At 39.7% G+C, this 19,107-nt stretch overlaps 1 protein-coding gene across 1 annotated transcript in view; it reads left to right on the top strand.

Moving 5' to 3' along the window:
• Window positions 1–19,107, top strand: part of LOC125879664 (GDP-fucose transporter 1-like) — a 34,114-nt gene that overhangs the window by 12,219 nt on the left and 2,788 nt on the right. The window contains exons 1-8 of the mRNA XM_049561637.1: window positions 4,637–5,032; window positions 8,837–8,998; window positions 9,172–9,297; window positions 11,918–12,032; window positions 13,140–13,361; window positions 16,893–17,101; window positions 17,226–17,420; window positions 17,706–17,772. Of these exons, the coding sequence (XP_049417594.1) occupies window positions 4,927–5,032; window positions 8,837–8,998; window positions 9,172–9,297; window positions 11,918–12,032; window positions 13,140–13,361; window positions 16,893–17,101; window positions 17,226–17,420; window positions 17,706–17,772 (1,202 nt within the window). The 5' untranslated portion in view covers window positions 4,637–4,926. Of the gene's footprint in view, window positions 5,033–8,836; window positions 8,999–9,171; window positions 9,298–11,917; window positions 12,033–13,139; window positions 13,362–16,892; window positions 17,102–17,225; window positions 17,421–17,705; window positions 17,773–19,107 lie in introns of the transcript that reaches the window.

The following is a 19,107-nucleotide window of genomic DNA, read 5'->3' as shown; positions in this document are numbered from 1 at the left end:
AAATTGCTTGTTTTAGATTAGAGATTCGGGTTGGTGAGACACATTTCAGCATATTTACATGAGGATTTACCATTTAGAAAAAAAAAACAAATGTATATTTACAGTCAGCAGTTTCTTTTTCCAATTTGTTTTTTTAATGTTAACCACTGTACTTAATGTGTGTTGTCTGCGGGACACTCACAGATCAGTAACTCCTGCAAAGCTTAATATTTATCTGCCCTCATAATTCCTGCTACTTCTGGGGGCTTATTTAAGGTGTGTTTCAGTGAGGTGTCCCCTCTGTGTGTCACTACTGCCAGTGTGAGCAGCTCAGTTATTGTCATCACTGGATGTAGGTGAGGGAGGTTAGTGGATGTTGGAGCAGGATTGGATGAGAGTCTCTGGGCTCCAAATGAAATATTTCTCTGAGCAACAGGGGGGCTAAAAATAGCTGACAGAGCACCATGGGCAATTACATGTACCAAAAAAACACTGGTCTCTGATGTCAAGAACTCATTTCAGCAGTGAATGTGGCCTTGTGACACCAATGAAAGTTTTATAACTGCGTCGAAATGTGGAATACATAATCCCCCCCTCTCCTCATCTTTCTCTCTCATGTCTGGTTGGGTCAGGTTCAACATGACAGGACGAGGCAGAGTCTTCAGCAGTGATTGACAGTTCAAAGGCTGCGGGTATCATAAGTAGTCACTCATGCTTCTTTATAAGTGTCAGCTCAAAGTGGTGGTCAGAATGTGGCTGTCACTTTGTTGATGCGAGAGTTCATTACTGCTGGAACCAGTTAAAAATCGTATCTACAGTATCGTCTTGCAGTGTGTAGAAACACATCCTCCATGCACATGCAGTGAGAGTTGAATACCTTATGTTTGTAAAGACCCTTGTTGTGATTAAATGCATCTTAAACCTGTATATTTATATTTTTTTCTCTACTTGAGGGCAGCGAAACAAGCTGCAAACACCGCAGTGACACAATACCGCCGCAACATGCTCATACTGAGCAACAGAGGCATTCATTCGGAGTCGTGTTTCTGGCCACAAGACAAATCTAATCTAACAAGAAAGCCTGTGTTTTGTATTAGAATGTACCAGTAGGCTACACATGATGGACAAGCCAAAATATAAAGAGCTCTCTCTTGTCACGGGCTAGCTAGCCTGCTATCATGGTCAAAAAAACTCACTTGAATTTACCCTTAGCAAAGAAACAAAGTGTATTTGTGATCTGCACCACCAGTCCTTGTGGGCCTTACCAGAGCTGGACAAAGCATATCCATCACATTCAAAATTAATTGTCCTGGCAGTCGATTTATATCCATTCATTCATGGCCCAGGAGATTTAAAGCATCATCATAACGGTTTGAATAGCTTTTCCATCAGATCTAACAACAGTGCTGCTTAGGACGGTTCGATCATAAGATAAGATTTTTTTTTCCCCTAAATGCAGTTAGGAAATGTTTCTGTAACAGCAAAGATCCTAAATGTGATCTTGAACTGAGATAAGACAGGATTTCAGACTCTTCAGACTGGGTCCCAGGGACCAGTTGCACAAAACACCTTAAGATTTCTCCGTAAGTATGACACTTAAAGCTTAATTTCTCCTTAGCTGAGGGACCTACACAGTTGCACAGCATCTCTTCAAAGGTCTCCTTCGTGAAGGAAAAAACGTTAACTCATTTACTGCGTTGAAAGAGATTTTACAGCAGTAAAAGTTTCCATGGACATTTTGTTTCCTTGGACTCACGCTTGTGATTCCTGTTATCATATTACAAAGTTGGCTTGTAGTTACAGAGTTGAAAAATGGCAGAAGAAAAGAAGACAAGAAACCCATATTGGTTAGAGGAGGAAAGGCTTATACCTCTGGAGGAATACAGTCACAGAAAGCACAGTAAACTCGGTCATGTTGCAGTTAAGACAGAGTGAGAGGTACCTTACGTTTTTTTATGCCTGCATGCTTTGGTCACTAAGGTCTTTTGTACAACGGTCTAGGGATTCCTTAAGTATAAGACCAAGAGAAAGAGAAGACCATACTTGTGTGAACATTTTCAGCAAACCTTAAGGACAAGACTTGAGGGTGTTTTGTGCAACTGATTTTATTATGAGGAAACCTTACCTAGGACTTTTGGGAAAATCTTAACTCAAGGTGTTTTGTGCAACCGGCCCCAGTTCTTTAGACTAAAGAAGTTCTCATGCAGTAGGATATTATGGGTCATTGTTTGGCATCCATAGTTTTTGCCTGACCACGCATTCTTCAGTGTGATTCAAAATTTGACTATAGTTCGTTATCCACACCTGCTGTGTATGCTCAGGGTCATATCATTTATGTTGAAGTCTTTTGTATGTGCGAAAGTGACAACTTGAAATCATGCCCTGATAATTATTTCTAAGTTTATTAAAAGTGAAATACAGCCAATATCTATGAGTCTAAGTCTATAATTTGTACAATCTCATTTGGCACTAATTACAGCTTTTCATTTTCTTTGACACATCAGTAATTTTCACATATTTTTTCCCACCTGTTCCTCCCACACGTTTTCTCACTGGACAGAGTCTCACACTAGCTGCCAGACACCAAAGATGAGCTTGTGAGGAAAAAGTCAAACATCTAGCAAGCAAACGTCCAAAAGTTTTTGCAGAAATTGGTGGTTAAGGTGACCAAAAATCTGGGGGTGGCACACCAAGATCAAAAGTCATAATTGAATTTCAGGAATTCTACTATGCTGTTGAAGTTCATAGGCTAGTTGAAATCTATGTCAACATGGAACGTTAAGGAAGTGCACACTGATATAGTTTAGTTTCTTAGTTTACAATTAATATTACTAATTATCCGATGTAGAGTAGAGTTAACATTTTGAGTTCTCCAACAATCTGTTTTAATGTGTTACGTATCTGTATTATGTGAGAGCATTCACTGTCTCTCACATAGGCTGGTTGTCCTTTTCCTTAAAAAGACAAGAGTGCATTGATTGTAAGGAACAAAACATTTACTGGGAACAAGCCTTCTCAAGTTTAGGGGAGACACATTGGTACCCACAGAACTCAATTTCATTCAGATATCTTGAGGTGAGAGTTCAAGGGACCTCTTTGAAAATGGCCATGCTAGTTGTTGCATTGCCAAAATTTACAACATTATTTTGCCTTTTCCAGACAAGCTATGCCTACATGGTTGGTACCAATGGATTCCTTAAGTTCAATCAGGAGACACTTGTTCTGAGAGAAAAGAATATTTATTTACATGTGCATAAGTGTGAGAAATGTGAACAAGTCTTCTGTTTTTTGTGGTAATTTTTTTTTCCTGAACGAGGAGACGAGATACTTGAAAATGTCGCGATAAGCTCCCACCTGACCCCTGCCTCCATGGTGACTCCTGCTCATGGATGTATTTTGCATTTGTGCTCCTGCTCCTAGACAATTTCAACTACGGGATCAATAAGGGTAAGGCACGTAATTAGTTACACACAGGGTATGATAATCTAGCTATGTTTTCGACTGCATTCTTCTAGTGTAGGCCTATCACTCAGTGTAACAGGTTAGGTTAGTAACAGGTTGTAAAATCATGCCCATACACGTTTGTCAGCTAACGTTGTTACAACCTGTTACTAACCTAACCTGTTACACTGAGTGATAGGCCTACACTAGAAGAATGCAGTCGAAAACATAGCTAGATTATCATACCCTGTGTGTAACTAATTACGTGCCTTACCCTTACTGATCCAAAAAAAAATTACCACGAAAAACAGAAAACAATTACCACAAAAAACAGAAAAAAATTGCCACGAAAAACAGGGAAAAAATTACTCAGAAAAACAGAAAAAAATACTCAGAAAAACAGGACTTTTTTTATTTGTCAAGGGAATGCAATACGCTTCCGTAACTAATGAAAAGTTTGTTATGAATATTACATACAATTTCTTCCAATAGATGCCACTAAATCCTACACACTGGACCTTTAAAGTACCATAATAAGTAAGCTAAAAGTTCCAGTCTCTCAATCGTCTCCCACAAATGCAGATTTTGAGAACCATATTTATCTTTTTTTTTTTTTTTTTTTTTTAAAGGTAAAAGACAACAGTCTTTATGAAGCGCAAACAACAGCTGAAGTCATGTAATATTATCAGTCTTAAACTGACTGCGTACAACCTGCTGTAATGGAGAGGATGAGAGCAGATATGAAAACATGGAAACTCCTAGGTAAAGGCTTAGGTAATGGAAAGTAACCTTGGGCATGAAATGGGCTGTGACGGTCCTGTCAGCCTCATTGCTTCTGGCAAATCTATGGAGCCTGACATCATAAGCATTTCACATCGAGGGCATCTGTTATCTGTCTGCCTAGAAGTTGTGAAATTGTCGTGACTGGTGTGACAGCTGGTGTATGATGAAGCATCAGTAAACACACTTGGCTTGATGCACCTGCAGATATGTATTCTTTCACATGACACAAGGAAAAAAGACTGTTTTTGAATATCTAAGTTGCTGCTACGGAGAGATTCACTTCTGTTCTCTGCTCAGTAAACTGACAGATGGATTTTTTTTTTTTCCTCTCTGGACTTCCTTCATCACTCTTCACTGTTTTCCTCATTAGCATGTCTTTATTCCCCTCAAATGCACTTTCCACTTCCTTTGCCAACTAGTATTTTCCCCCTGTGACTATGCAGCGCACAGCACTCATTCTGGACTCACACGAGCAGAGAAACAGGAACTGGTTGCAGACCTTGCACTGATTTGAACTGAACCATTTTAAAACAAAAACAAGCCTTCACGAGTGAATCATGGAAAGGAATGGGTTAAGGATCTGTCATTGTGCTGAGATGGGAGAATTCATCATCCAAAGCTACGTCATATTTTGAGCAGACAGGAAGATCTGTAGATAACGCTGCTGCAACTATTTTCTGGGGACGTCTTTAGAAGTTTATTGCAGTGAGCTTGGCAGCCAACATGCTGACTTTCCTCACAAGGAAAGTGCCCGTGTCACCTCTTCTGGAACCCAGAATATACTACCTCCTCTTAAATCTCTGCTTTTGTGTAACAGCTTGGCCACATGGTGAGTTTAAGACATTTCTTGAAGTTGTTTTTTATTAATGCTGTTCTTACTGTGCACAACCTCAGAGAATCTTAACATCACATGGTCTTTTCTTTGTGAAAATGTTGCTAACTTTTAACAAGCAATAGGTCTGGGGACTTAATTGCTGACTAACTGTAGAGTTATTTCATGAGTCACTTCTGCTGCTAAGGCTTGTCTCGGTTCGTGCTACAGACTCTATGTGCCTCCCTGAAATAACATGACTTTGATATTTTATTTGAACAACAGTTTGGAGATGTAATCATAAGGCTTTTTCTGTCATTGTACTTTTTCTATAATACTGAGAGCATTAAAGATTCATGATTACTTTATTTGTCCCTAGGGAAATTTGTCTTGGACATAAAGCCTGTCTTATAAAAATACAGAATCAGACATGAATTGCATAGCACAGACAAGTGCAGACATAAAGTGCGATCAAATAAATGGAACACTGCCCCTCATTTTACACAATCCTTATGTCCCGAGTTTAGGAGATTCACTGATAGTGTGATGAAAGGGCTTTTATACTTATGCAAGTTATTCAGGAGCCCTATGGCGTCCATGAATGCTGTTCCCATACTGAAACTAACAGGAGTATAAAGATAAAAAAAATGACTGGCCAGCTCACTCAGTGTAAAAGCCCATGGTATAGACAGGCAGTCCAGAAATCCACCCAGGCACTCTGGTTGTAGTTTAATACATGTATAAACCAACACGCTTCGACTAGAGTGTCCTCATCAAGGTATTTTTACAACTGACTACATAGTGTCTTAACCAAGTGCAGCACCAGTTTATTATTATTATTATTATTATTATTATAATAATTATTATTATTATTAGATTATTAAATCCAGAGGCCAGAAATTATACTTGAATTCAAACCCCCACAAGTCATGCTCAAGGATAGATGCTTTTCTGGGTTACTCAGGAAGTATGCTTGGAGCTTTAGAGTGACCACTGCCCCATAACATTGGCCTTCTCTTCATCCGTTAAACTCTCTCTGTGAAAAGTGAATATTTTTTTTACTCTTAGATAAAAATTTGATTGGAAGAATTCATATTAAAACATTTTTTATGCAAATTGTGAATTGGGTAAGTCATTTGCAAAAGTCTGGGAAGCATACAAAGCTTATCAGCTTATCAGAAAAAAGAGCCAAATATTAAATGATTACACAAGAAACATACTGTATTGGAAGCAACTCACAACACAAACCCAAAGAAGGACCCATTCTACACTGATATGCTGAAAAACAAGCTAGAAATAAAAAGAGAGAATTTAATTTGTATCGTTTAAAGTCAAAATACTTTGAAAATGGAAACAAGGCTGGAAAGCTGTCAGCCCAAAAGGCGAGGACTTTCTCATCTTATCCCTGAAATCAGATCAGAAAGTGGTGAAATATTAAGATCCCTTCAAGACATCAATAAAACTTTCAAGGAACAGAACACTGTATTATTCAGAAGTTCACTCATCACCTGATTATTTGGAAATGTTTTTCAGTGAAATAATTTTGCCAATACTTTATCCCCTGAAAATACAGAAAATCTCGAAAGACCAGTTTCTCAAGCTAAGATTTTAGCTGCCTTCACCAACATGGCCACTGGCAAAGTCCCCAGCAATGATGGGCTCAGTAGTTGAGTCCATACCTTACCCAACATATTTTTCTCTTATCATGGTCCTACTTTAATCCTAAAAAGGATCACTTACACTACAGAGGATATCACCCTATCTTAATACTTAATTCAGAGAGAAAAATATAGGCAAAAATCTTTGCCACCTAAACTCATTCACACTGACCAAAACAGTTGAATTCCACAGCTGAACCAACTCTTGTAGTGCATTTGAATGCTGAAGAGGCATTCGACTGCATCGAATGGTCATACCTTTTCAAAACGTTGAACAAATTTGGATTTGGTCCAAATGTATTGATACACTCAACACCTACTGTAAAGCCAAAGTAATCACAAATAGTATAGTCTCTGAACCATTCAAACCAAGATGAGGGACACCTCGAGATTGCCCTTTGAGTCCTATACTCTTTTTTTGTTACTAAATCACATTGATCAGAGAAAACCATAGCATCAAAAGAAATGTAGCCCCAGTGACAAAGATGAAAATACATCTCTTTGCAGATGATATCTTATTAACATCATCAGATTCTCTGACATGCCTTAGATATATTTCTGAGACTGTGAAGGCCATTTTAGGATACATGATTGTTTTGGATAAGTCAGAGGCTTTACCTTGAAATGCTCACTGCCTTACACAATATATTGCTGATTTGTCCTTTAAATGGTTACCTGATGGAGTGTGTTCTCTTGGTGTGACTCTAAAGTCCTATATAGCTGATATTGCCCCTTTTAGTTTGAAAAAAATAATCAATAGTGTCAAATATGATATTGACAGATAAAATCTCTCCCTCTAACTATTTGGGGTAAAATATATTTTTAAAATTTTATTTAACCTTTATTTAACCAGGAAGTCCCATTGAGATTGAAAGAGAGCTGGCCAAGGTAGCAGCCAATCAAAACACATATAAGATGCAACAAATACAACATATAATACAAAATTCCACAATAAAACAATAATTATTCAAACATAGTGGCCTCTCAAGAAAAACAAGCACACGTCCCTGTTACCACATTCTTTATGATGCCCATCGATGGATATAAGTGTTTCTAAATTTAGATCTTTTTGAAGATTGCTCCATGTCCAAGGTGCAGGGGGGGAAAATGCAGTTTTCCCCAGATCTATTAAAACCTGGGGTAGTACTTTTGAAAAAGATGAATGTCCTACAGTACTGAGAATCTATTCTCTTATGGCAGCTACTCCTCTTCCCTTGGATATAAGTTGTGTTTGTTCAAGAGGTTGTGAAAAAGTTCCCACTATGCCATCCATGTGCAGATTCCCAACAGCAATCACCGTGATCAGGCTTGATCAGGCCACCTGTGCCTAGTTAGACACAGGGTGGAACCAGTTAGTTAGCTTATCTTTAATTGAATCCATAAAATGTCAAATACAATAGGATTTCATTAAGCAGGTTTACACGCTTGTTCTTGCAGTGTGTAATAATCTTGGAGATGTATTGTACTTGTGATTTTTTTTCCGCTCTTTTCACCAGTATTATTGTGGTCACTGGCAATCTGGTCTGAAGAGGAAGTGGAGGACTTAGTCTCTTCCTCTTTCTGTGTGACCAGACACTAGGGGGAGAGTATATGAATAATTGCTCACCTTGAAATATTTCTTGCATTTACATGTTTGTTATTTTCCTGTAAGGATTAGATCTCAGTCTAGTTTCCTTCTCTGGTTTACCTTACCTCCATAGAGTGGTTTAGCCCAACTAGGTAACCCTCATATGGTGGGTTTGTCCAATAAGGGTGGGGCCAGGAAGGGTTATAGCTTCAGACATGTTAGAGGAAAAGGTCTCATTTCAAGGGCTATGTTCCCTTTTGTAAGAACACAGACCACAGTTTGATTCAGTTTTCTTGCTCAATTTGTAAAAACATTCGAGGACCTGATCAATTTTGAGGTCAATACCTCTCACAGTGCTCCATTAGGAAGCAACTACAGGTTCATGTTGAACCACAGGCTGCTAAAAAACATGAAGACTGGTTCAGAAACAACAGTCCAACTTGAGCTTGAAAGCATCATCAGTCACAAAACCAAGACAGATTTAACAGTTCAACAGTTTGTCCAGTCCTTAGTGTCATGTAACGTAAGTATCAGCATTCAAAGTGCTTATTCAGTTTGATGCCTCTGTCTTTTGTTTTGCTTCCACACCTCTGACAGGTGACAACTGCCCGAGCTCTGAGTGGAGCGTCATGTGTCGTCCGTGTTGTGAGTACCACCTGATCCAGTGTCGGTGTCCCTCAAAAGGGTCGAAGGTCGGCTACACTGTTCCCTGCTGCCGCAATGCTCTGAATCAGTGTGACCCCTGTATCTTTCACCCAGGTACACTCGCATTGTTGCTTTTAAAATCAATGACCTGGTCACTGGTTAGTATGCTGAATCACTAGGTGTTGTATTAGTCAATGACTAAAAGCTGCAAATTGACTTCTAAATGTTTCGGATGATTGTTTTTGTGTTACCTTCAACTTCTTTCTGTTTCTTTTTGTCCTTGCCAGGTTGCAGTTTGTTTGAGAACTGTAAAACCTGTCACAATGGAACATGGAAAGCCAATGACAACTTCTTTGTCAATGGAAAGTATTGTACTGAGTGTCGCCAAGGCTGGAGTGGAGGGGACTGTAAAAGTAAGTTAGATTGCTGTAAAAAGAATTACCATAAGGCCTTAACTTGCCAAAGAATTATTCTTGCTGATGTGAGAAAATAGATCACACAGTGCATACTTTTGAGAAAAATTCAATTATACAAGTATGAAGAGGCCGGATTAGTTCTCATAAAGCATACAACTCTTCAGCTGAAGGCTTGATTTTTTTTTTTTTTTTTTTTTTTGGATTACATTACATTCAATTCATGGACGGATTACTGAACAAGCCCACTGGGCACAGGCACATGGGCCTAAAGTGCCCCCCACCCCCAGCCTTCACCTGTAAAATGTCACTGAAGTTAACACTTACTGACCAGAAAGAGACTCAAAATGACCACAAAGGGACACAAAAAGAACACAAAGAGATTCAAAGGAACTGAAGAGAAACAAAATAATAAAAAAATAAATAAAAATAAAATATGACACAAAATTACCTCAAGAGACACAAAGCTCCTTCAATAAGACACAAAATTACCATAAAGGGACACAAAACCACTACAGAGACACACAAAACAATCAAAAAAGGCACAAATTTACCTCAAAGAGACACAAAGTTTCCCAAATAAGACACACAATTACTTAAAAGAGACACAACATTACCTTACAGGGACACAATACAACTACAAAGACACACAAAACAATTTAAAAAAAGACACAAAATTACTTCAAAGAGACACAAAGTTCCTTCAACAAGACACAAAATTACCATAAAGGAACACAAAACGACTACAAAGACACACAAAACAATAAAATAAGACACAAAATTACCCCAAAAAGACAGAAAACAATGAGGAGACACAACCAAATAAAGATGCATAACAACTATGAGAACTGATCAATTGAATTGCCCCTTTGGGGACTAATAAAGTTGTCTGAACTGAACTGAACTGAGAGATGCAGTATAACTCTTTGTGTCTCGCTCTGTGTAGGAGAGGAGGTGGGGCCCTTTGCATATCCGTGTCCAGGGTGCTGTTGTCTTACAATCTGCCCATAGTGAGATTAAATACAGGAGTGAATAAAGTGTTATCTGGTTTGTCAACATATGAAATGAGTTCCTACGGTAAATGCAACCTCTGATAACTGAGTCATTCCACAGTGACTGACAGGACTCTTTGATACTGACAATGACTTGATGTTTTGACGAGCTATAAATCCTTGTTCATGTTTGCAGCATATGTAAATATTATTAATTATAGGTTTATTGTAAATTGAGTTTATGTAAGAAAGGATTTGGGGCTGTGATCATAATCAATACTGAGGTCTGCAGTGTGTCCATATTTGTAGTACACCAAATTGACACTTGGTGGCGACAACGCTGTTTTGTTTGCTTTCAGCCGAGCTACAACTACAGCAGCTGACTGTAGTTGTAGTTTAGATTCAGTGAAATATTAAAATATTAATGAGAACTGAGAGCATCATTATCAGCACTGTGCTGCAGCTGCTGCCATTCCCACATAAGTTAAACTAAATGTGTTGTGGTAAAATCCCACGGGAACGCTGTGCTATTAATAGAGGAAAGCAAACACGTCAACCAGCTTGCCACTCCTGCTATTCACTCTCATGATACTTTTCCATTCTTTATTTCTTCATGGCCCTGGGGAAACTGCCACTCGGATGCCTCTCTGTCACGTACTATCAGTTTAACAAACACAAAGAAAGGCATGGTGCCATTGTTCAACTGCTGTTGTCCTAATCATCCTGTTTGGAGTTTGTATAGGTCCAAGGATCATGGTTTTAATAATGTGAAGCGAAGGTGTGTGTACAAAACGACTGGTGAATTCCTAACCTTTAACAATTAAATGCCAACTCAAACCCTAATCTCAGCCCACGCCCTGGGACGTTTTAGTATCGAGGACCAGCAGAAATCAATATGTAGAATTTCCAGTATCTTGGGTTTTTTTTGTTTTTTTTTTCATTACTCTGAAGAGCACTAATGCCAGCATGAATATGATTATAATAATGGTTATTGAAGTGGCTGGTTGCATGCTGTCATTTTTTGGGAAATTATCTGTCCACTTGCACAGCATGTCACATTCTGCAGAAACCCTGAATAAGTGAGGAGAAAATTGGGTGATTTATTTTCTTAATCTGATCAATTATCTTCAGGTCTGTGTTCATGAGTAAAGAACAGGATAATCTTTCTAAGTTCCTTTATAATTATTATTATTTATTTATTATTATTTATTTCTTTTTTTAGGCCACAGATAAAAAAAAAAAAGTTTTGGCGTGTTTTTTTATTTATTTATTTATTTATTTATTTTATAATTTGTGTTTGTTGTTGTTGTAATACTCATTTCAGGCACAACAGGCTAAAGTGCACCACTACCATATGTTCTTAATAAGACTAAAAACACTCAAGTTTTCTTCCTCCTGGTTAGTTTTAATTTCTCCATGCACTCCAGACAAAAGGTACATATACTATTTGTTGGCATGATATGTAACATTACTGTAGAACAGCCTAAACAATGCCCTTGAGTGTTGGGTCGTTTCCTTCCATAGTCCTACAGTAGACAATAAAAATATTCAGTGCACCTGTGATAAACACACATTTGATTTGATGTGAATTTACTCAGTGAAAGTAATTACAGTTCTCTTGTGGGTAGCATGTGGAGGTGTCATTCACCGGGCTCAGGGTCACATAGCCATGGAGAGCTACCCAATAAACGCCAGATGTGAATGGAGGGTGCAAGTGGAGAGGGGCAGAAGCATCGAGCTGAGGTGGGTACCTCATTTCGAAGCTTTCACGTGCATAAAACACTCAACACTGATCTTGAACAGATAGTGCTCCACCTGTTACAAATGCACAAGTGTGTGATGATTAATCAGCTGTGGGTTTGTCCCACACCTGTGCACATGAAAAGGGGCGAGGCACTATCTATATAAGATCAGTGCTGTAAAAAATGGTTTTAAAAAACTCTTGACGAAGGTCCAGAGGGACTGAAACCTTAGTATGATCAATAAATTGAGCAAGAGGGAATCAGCTTCAACGCACCTGCATCTGCTACAGTTAGATGTGTTTAAACAAAACATGTGCACAGAACAAACATGGAAAAGTAATCGGTGTCTGAAACTAGAAAAAATATCAGATTATTACTTTATTTGTAGAAGCACCAGGAGTCATTTTGTTATTAAAGTGACTTCAGCTGACAAACAGTGAGGAAAGCAATCTAGGGATTTTACTGTCTGTGTTAGGATCAATGAAACAACTGGAGTGGAGAATGGTTTAGAGTGAGGATTTATTTTAGACTAAAGTCAGTGTAAGGTTTACAAAATATTTATAGAGATGCCACTTCTTTCACCTGGTGTTAGGTTTGAGTGCAATTAAAAAAACATCCACAGCACATAATTTGAGATGTACACACAGTGTCCTGCAAAAGCACAGCTCACAACTTTAACCGGATTAGTGTGATGAGTATAACCTGTGACAGGTTTTGTTCAGTTCACTTAACTCAAAATCCTTTTCTTTGAAACAGGCCAAGCTCAAGGATTTGTTTGTTTATGTACGCTGGATACTAGTTTTCCTAGTTCCCAGCGTTGTTAAGTGGTTTGCACCCTTGAATCTCGTTTTGGTACATGTAGCCAAAATTGAACAGTCCCATCTCAGGGGAAAATTGCACACTGACAAAAAAAAAAAAAGAAATAGAGGAGGCTCTTCAGATGCAAAAACAGTGAGATTATTATAATTGAGTGGTTTAGCCATAGCACCATCAGCAGCACAAGCAGAGAGGATCCTGCATGAGTCCACATAATTGGACTTAGAAGACTGGTGTTGGGTTTTTTGAATTAGCTTGAAAAATTATTTCAATTTAACTTCTCTTACCGCAGGTTTTCACTGCTCAGCCTGGAGCCTGATCATAACTGTCGTTATGACTACATCGAGGTGCGTGATGGCGACGATCTGAGCTCCCCTGTGATTGGCCGGTTTTGTGGGGATCTGCTGCCTCCTCCAATAAAAAGCTCTGGGAACGTCTTACACATCCTGTTCGCCTCAGATGGCTACAACAACTTTGATGGATTTGTTCTCACTTTTCAGGAACGTTCAGGCAGGTACATGTGTAACACAATAACAGAAACACCAGTGTAATGCAGTCTAGTAGAATTACTTCTTTTAAAAGCTCAAGGTATGTTTTTGCCAAAGCAGTATTATTATCATCCACATGCTGAGCTGCATTAAGGCGGTCTCCTCTGTGGAATCCACATAAAAAAAGGTTATGCATGTATCAGCCTGATTTATTCCCATTCATGATATACTGTAGGTATTTACTCCAGACACCTTCATCATGAAGACATGATACAGATGATACTCTGCGCTCCCTCCATGCGTGCAGCACCTCTCTTAAATTGCATACACCTTATGTGCTTCAGGACCTTTCTCCTTCATCCCACTGTGTGTGTGTGCAGTCTCCTATACAGGGCAGCGATGTGAGACGGACAGTCAGAGACACAGATTAATCATACTCATACCTCTCCATTTGCCCTCTTTGAAGCAAATTATGCATTTAACTTGCATGCCATTTATCCAGTCTTTACCCTCCAGGACATTAACTCCTGCTGGCTAACTTGAACATATCATAGTGGTGCTGCTGCAGCGGGTGTTCGAGCCCCGCCTTTAGCCACAATTCTGTAAGATTACTTCCATAAGTCAGATGAAGTTATTTTAGCATTAGTTAATTCTCAGGGGGAAACAATTATTAAAACATCTACATGATAATATAAAAACAGACTAAACTAAAAGGTGGTGGTTTTAGAGAGGCCGTAATGAAGTGGATTCATTCACTTCCTCCTTCAGCTCTGATCTCAAACTGTTTCGTATGCTGTCCAGTCAAAAACCTGGGATTTGTTGGCCCCCCCAGGGCAGTGTCCTAGCACCAATTTTCTTTTTTTCTATGTACTTTAACGATTTAAAATCAGCCTGCTCATGTAAGCTCTTTCTTTATGCAGACAATACTGTAATATTAGTAGAAATGTCAGTCAAAATTTGTTTTCCATTGAGATTCAAAGTATTGAAAACTGGCTCTCATTTAGGGAAAATGAAGGCCATCCCATTTTGGAAACTGAGAAAGACAATCTCTGGGATTTTGGACATCAAAAACTCTGGGGCTGGGGTTTAGTATATCTTTGAAACTGCTGCCACCTTCTGCTACAGTAACTTCCTCACATTCTCACTCCCAACTTGTCAAGTACCGACACATGGTCAGGGGCCCTACATGTCAAAATATGCCACTCTGGTAATATGTTGGTGCTATATTATAGGCAATATTTTCTAGAACAGCAATGTACACATCTTGGCCAAGGAGGATAGACGTATTGAAAGAGGCATGAAAGAAGCCATCTACGTCAAACTGAAATGACCATCGTTAAACAGAAGAGGTGGCCTACGACACCACTTATCAGCCACCTAGAACGCAGTCTTGAGATCCCTGCCCAGACAAAATGAAATGAAATGAAAATGAACTTCAGGCACTCATGAGTGGAGCAGGAACAGATGGATGTGAATTAAGTTAAAAAGCCTTTATTTCAAAACATGGCTGCTTACATTAAAACACTGACCGGTTTCGACTCTATGGTCTTTGTCAGGGTGTAAGGGTGTAAAGGCCCAGACACACCAAGCCGACGGTTGGCCATTGACCAAAGTCGGGCCGTCGGTGAGCGTCTGTCGCCCTAGTTTTTGCGGTGTGTTCCGCACCGTCAGCACTTCAGCATCGGCGGCTTTTCAGCCGATTGAGCATGTTGAATCAGCGGCAGAGCTTGTCGGTGAGAGAGATCATTCTGATTGGCTGTTCAGGTTTTATTTCCTCACCCGAGTTAGCGAGTTAATCTGCCTGTAGTGAAACCAGGGCTAACAGGTGCTTCCTCCTCAGTCTCCACTTCACTCAGCTGCTCGACAGATCCGCTGCTTCTTCCCACTTTAACCTGAATAACAAACCGGAGCTAGCTGGGAGCAGCTAGCGGAGAGTTAGCCGCAACATGACTGGAGGAAAGCACAGCCAGTTGGCCTCCGCTAGCCTCCCAGCTAGCCCCGGCTCTCTGTTTGAATCCAAACAGAGAGCCAGGGCTAGCTGGAAGCGTCTCGCGCAGCGTTAGCCGCAGCATGACTGGAGGGAAGCACAGCCAGTTAGCCTCCGCTAATCTCTAAGCTAGTCCTGGCTCTCCGTTTGGAGAGGAAACCCCTCGGCTGACAGGATGTACCACTCTCTCACTCCGCTCTCTCTCACGCAGGCGCAGAACGTACGTGCTACTTGGCCGTCAGATGTAGTCCGTGTAGTGTGTTCAAATGCAACTGACACAGGGCGACGTGAGGCGACGTAGACGACACAACAGTTGGCTTTCGTCGCCACTAGTTCTTTGATGTCGGTTTGGTGTGTCCGCACCTTAAGGGTTCACACCCACTCAGAGTTAAAAGCATGCGACTCTGCACCAGTCAGGTAGAACTGAAGAGGCCTCTTGGATAAGAGGTGAAACGTCTTAAAGAAACTCAACCAAGTCCAGTTGCCTATGATATACGTAGCACTTAAGACACTCTGGTAACCCTCTAGCATCAGTTTTGGACACTTAAGGACAGTGTGTCAATTTAGCTTATTACACGCATTGTGTCTTTTTCCTTTTACAGAGGAATACAGTTTCTGCCCATTAAATGCATATAGTCTCTTTTCAAAATAAACTTAGAACATAGGTAAAAACTTAACTTTTAGGTTTACTTCTTTAGGTTTAGGCAACAAAAGTGCATGCTTAAGAAAAAAAAAAGACATCATGTTTTGGCTTAAAATATGTGCTGGGAGTTAAAACCACATCCTCCATATATTCAACCACCCAAGACAATAAATATGTTTAATGGGTAAAATAAATAGTTGTAATAGGTGAAACACACTTTGCTTGACAGAACTCAGCACAAAAACAGCATACACACAAAAAGGCACCAAACTGGAGAGCGGAAAGCTGCTGCACAAATGTGCGCCGCCATCTTGCTCACCATCATCTCTACTTACTAAAGAATTGCTAAGCATCACACAACAACACTTGGAAGTCCGGAGTCTGTTTGACCTATCCACCTCACCACCTCACTCACCCTAATCAGACTTTCTCGCACTTTATACTATGGCATTGCTTGGAGCTTTAAAACATGATGCTGCCTGAATTATCTCATTCCATCAGTAAAGGGTGCCCTTGGTGCATCGGTATTTGACGTTGAGGGCCACTGACCAAGTATCTGTATGTGGGAGGGGACCAGCTTGTTCCCCATGACATATTAAAGCAATAAATTTAAAAAAAAATACTCATTACCTCCCAACACACGTGAGCTTTTTAAAAATCCCAGAAATCAGTTCCTTGTCCCATTGCAATCTCTTCAGGGATTGTCATAATTATGCAGCAAGAGGCAAAAATTTTTTTTACATACCACAGCAGTGCTTTTAAACAGCAGCACAATATCTGCAACAACTGTAGAATGAGAGGTTTTTCAAACTCTCTGATTACCTTCATACCTTTTATGTGAATTCAATGACTGGTAAAATTTGAACAAATGGGATTCTTAATTGAGTTATGCATTGCAGCAGAGGTTTGTCTTTCATTTATCACCAGAACATCACCAGTTTCAGCCATCAAGGATCCAGTGTGCACACCTCCAGAGAAACCAATGAATGGATATTTGCTGCCTATATATGGACCAAAGCAGGAGCTTGTGTCTGTAAACTACCGGTGCCATCCACCTTTCAAGCTGATTGGCTCCCAGCAGAGGATCTGTCTGCCTAACAGCACGTGGAGTGGCCCAGTTCCTTCATGTGTAAAAGGTACTTTTTCCACCTGCTAGCTTCATTAGTCGCCATTTCTGATGTTTGTAAGGTATAAAAGCCATATAATGCAGTCTTTTGTGGGAGTTTGTTCCTGTTCTCTCTCAAACACTTTCTCATACAGGACAAACAAGCAAAGTCCGGTGTCGCCCTCCACCCAAATTGCTCAATGGCTACCACAGACCGGCTCCTAACACAGCTGATGGTGCAGAGGTTATTGGGTTTTTCTGTAAAAATTCCTTCATCCTGAGTGGAAACCACCAGAGTACCTGCCTCTCTAATGGATCCTGGAGTAGCTGGCCACCCAAGTGTGTGAGAGGTAGCTGTTTTCAAAAACACATTAGGGTTGGGCACACACACACACAAAGTAGTCAATTTTTCCACATCATTTCTTTGTGAGGATGTTACAGAATGTTTCCAACATACAGTTGGTTTTACATTTTGTTTATCAGATTTTGATTTATCTGAAGAATTATTTCTACTCACTCTCAATAACTTAACTTTATGCGCAGAATTATTTATCTCACAGAAAACAAATTGTTTCTGGAAGCTCAGAAAGTGATCCTTGTGAGCTAACAGTCAACTGCTTGATTTGCCCCTACAGCATGTCGAGAGCCCAAAGTGTCTGACCTTGTGCGACAAAATGTTGTGAAGCCATATGTGATATCCAGGTAAGATACTATTTCATCAGGTTCATTTCATTTCATCCAATACTAATGACGATCAAGCCCGTTCTCATTCTGAACACTGTTGCACCTCCACTAGGCAGGAGTGGAGGTGGATGGGTCCAACAAACCCCAGACTTTCACCTGGCAGGCCGCTGTTTGCTTCCCATATGAAAGTTGAGCCAAACCATAACCTTCACGTGGTCCTGTGGTTGATTATTTCTTAAAATGGTGTCAGGAATCGTTTTTATCTTTGAATGTTTTGAAGACAAAGGATATGTGTGTTGATTTTAAACGTGTGCAGCCCTCATCTCCTGACTTCACAGTGATTGATGGTCAGGCAGTTGAAATTGGGCACTATTCTTGACAATAAGCTGACATTCGAGAAAAATACAGACTTGATTTATAAGAAAAGTCAGCAGCGTCTTTTTTGTCTTAGGAAACTTGTTAAATTCCAGGTTGACTCTACCCTGATGACTATGTTTTATCGTTCTTTTATTGAGTCTGTGATCACGTTTTCCTTTATCTGTTGGTTTCAATCCTTGAGGGTAAAAGAGCGAAATCTCCTAAACAAAGTTGTTAGTGTTTGTAGTAAAATCACAGGGTCTGCACAGGAAACTTTACAGGACCTTTACAACAAACAGCTGATTAAGAAAGCAAACTCCATCTTGTCCGACTGCTCTCATCCTCTACACCAACAGTTTCAGTTTTTACCATCAGGTTCACTGTTCAGACTCCCACTTGCTAAAACAAACAGATACAAGCACTCCTTTGTTCCTTCTGCTGTCTCTCTTCTAAGCGCCAGGAGGAAAAGGTAGCTTATTCATTAGTGCGGAACATCTTAATTCTTTTTGTTTTTAACATGAGTATGAGTGAGTATTTATTAGGCTTGTCCACAATGTGTTTATTATGCTGTGTGTATTTGTGTATTTTTGTACTTTGTGTTGCTCCCACTGCTGCGAAACTAATTGCCCCACTGGGGACAAATAAAGCAATTGATTGATTGATTGATTGATTGATTGATTGATAACTTTTTTTTCTGTTTTTTCTAAACATAACCTCATCCTTTTGTTGGACCCTGAAATAAATTTATTATAGCACCAACAAAAGCCCGCAAATCCCCAAATTTCTTCTGATGAATTTTCATTGGGCACTGATACAAAATTAGGCACCCTTAAGTAAAGCTTGGAGGCTTATTATTGGCCCATGAAATAGGCCTAGTATTTTGACCAAAAACAAATTAGCACAAGGTCCAATTAGAGGAAATTAGTTATGGAGTTTGCTCTCTCTGCTGATGAAGGCGACAAGATGTGATTAAAAGCTCTAGGAAATTACCAGTAA

Source organism: Epinephelus fuscoguttatus, linkage group LG2 (genome assembly GCF_011397635.1).
Source record: "Epinephelus fuscoguttatus linkage group LG2, E.fuscoguttatus.final_Chr_v1".
NCBI classification, from domain to species: domain Eukaryota; kingdom Metazoa; phylum Chordata; class Actinopteri; order Perciformes; family Serranidae; genus Epinephelus; species Epinephelus fuscoguttatus.
The sequence above is the reverse complement of the archived record's forward strand: the minus strand, read 5'-3'. Positions and strand labels throughout refer to the sequence as shown.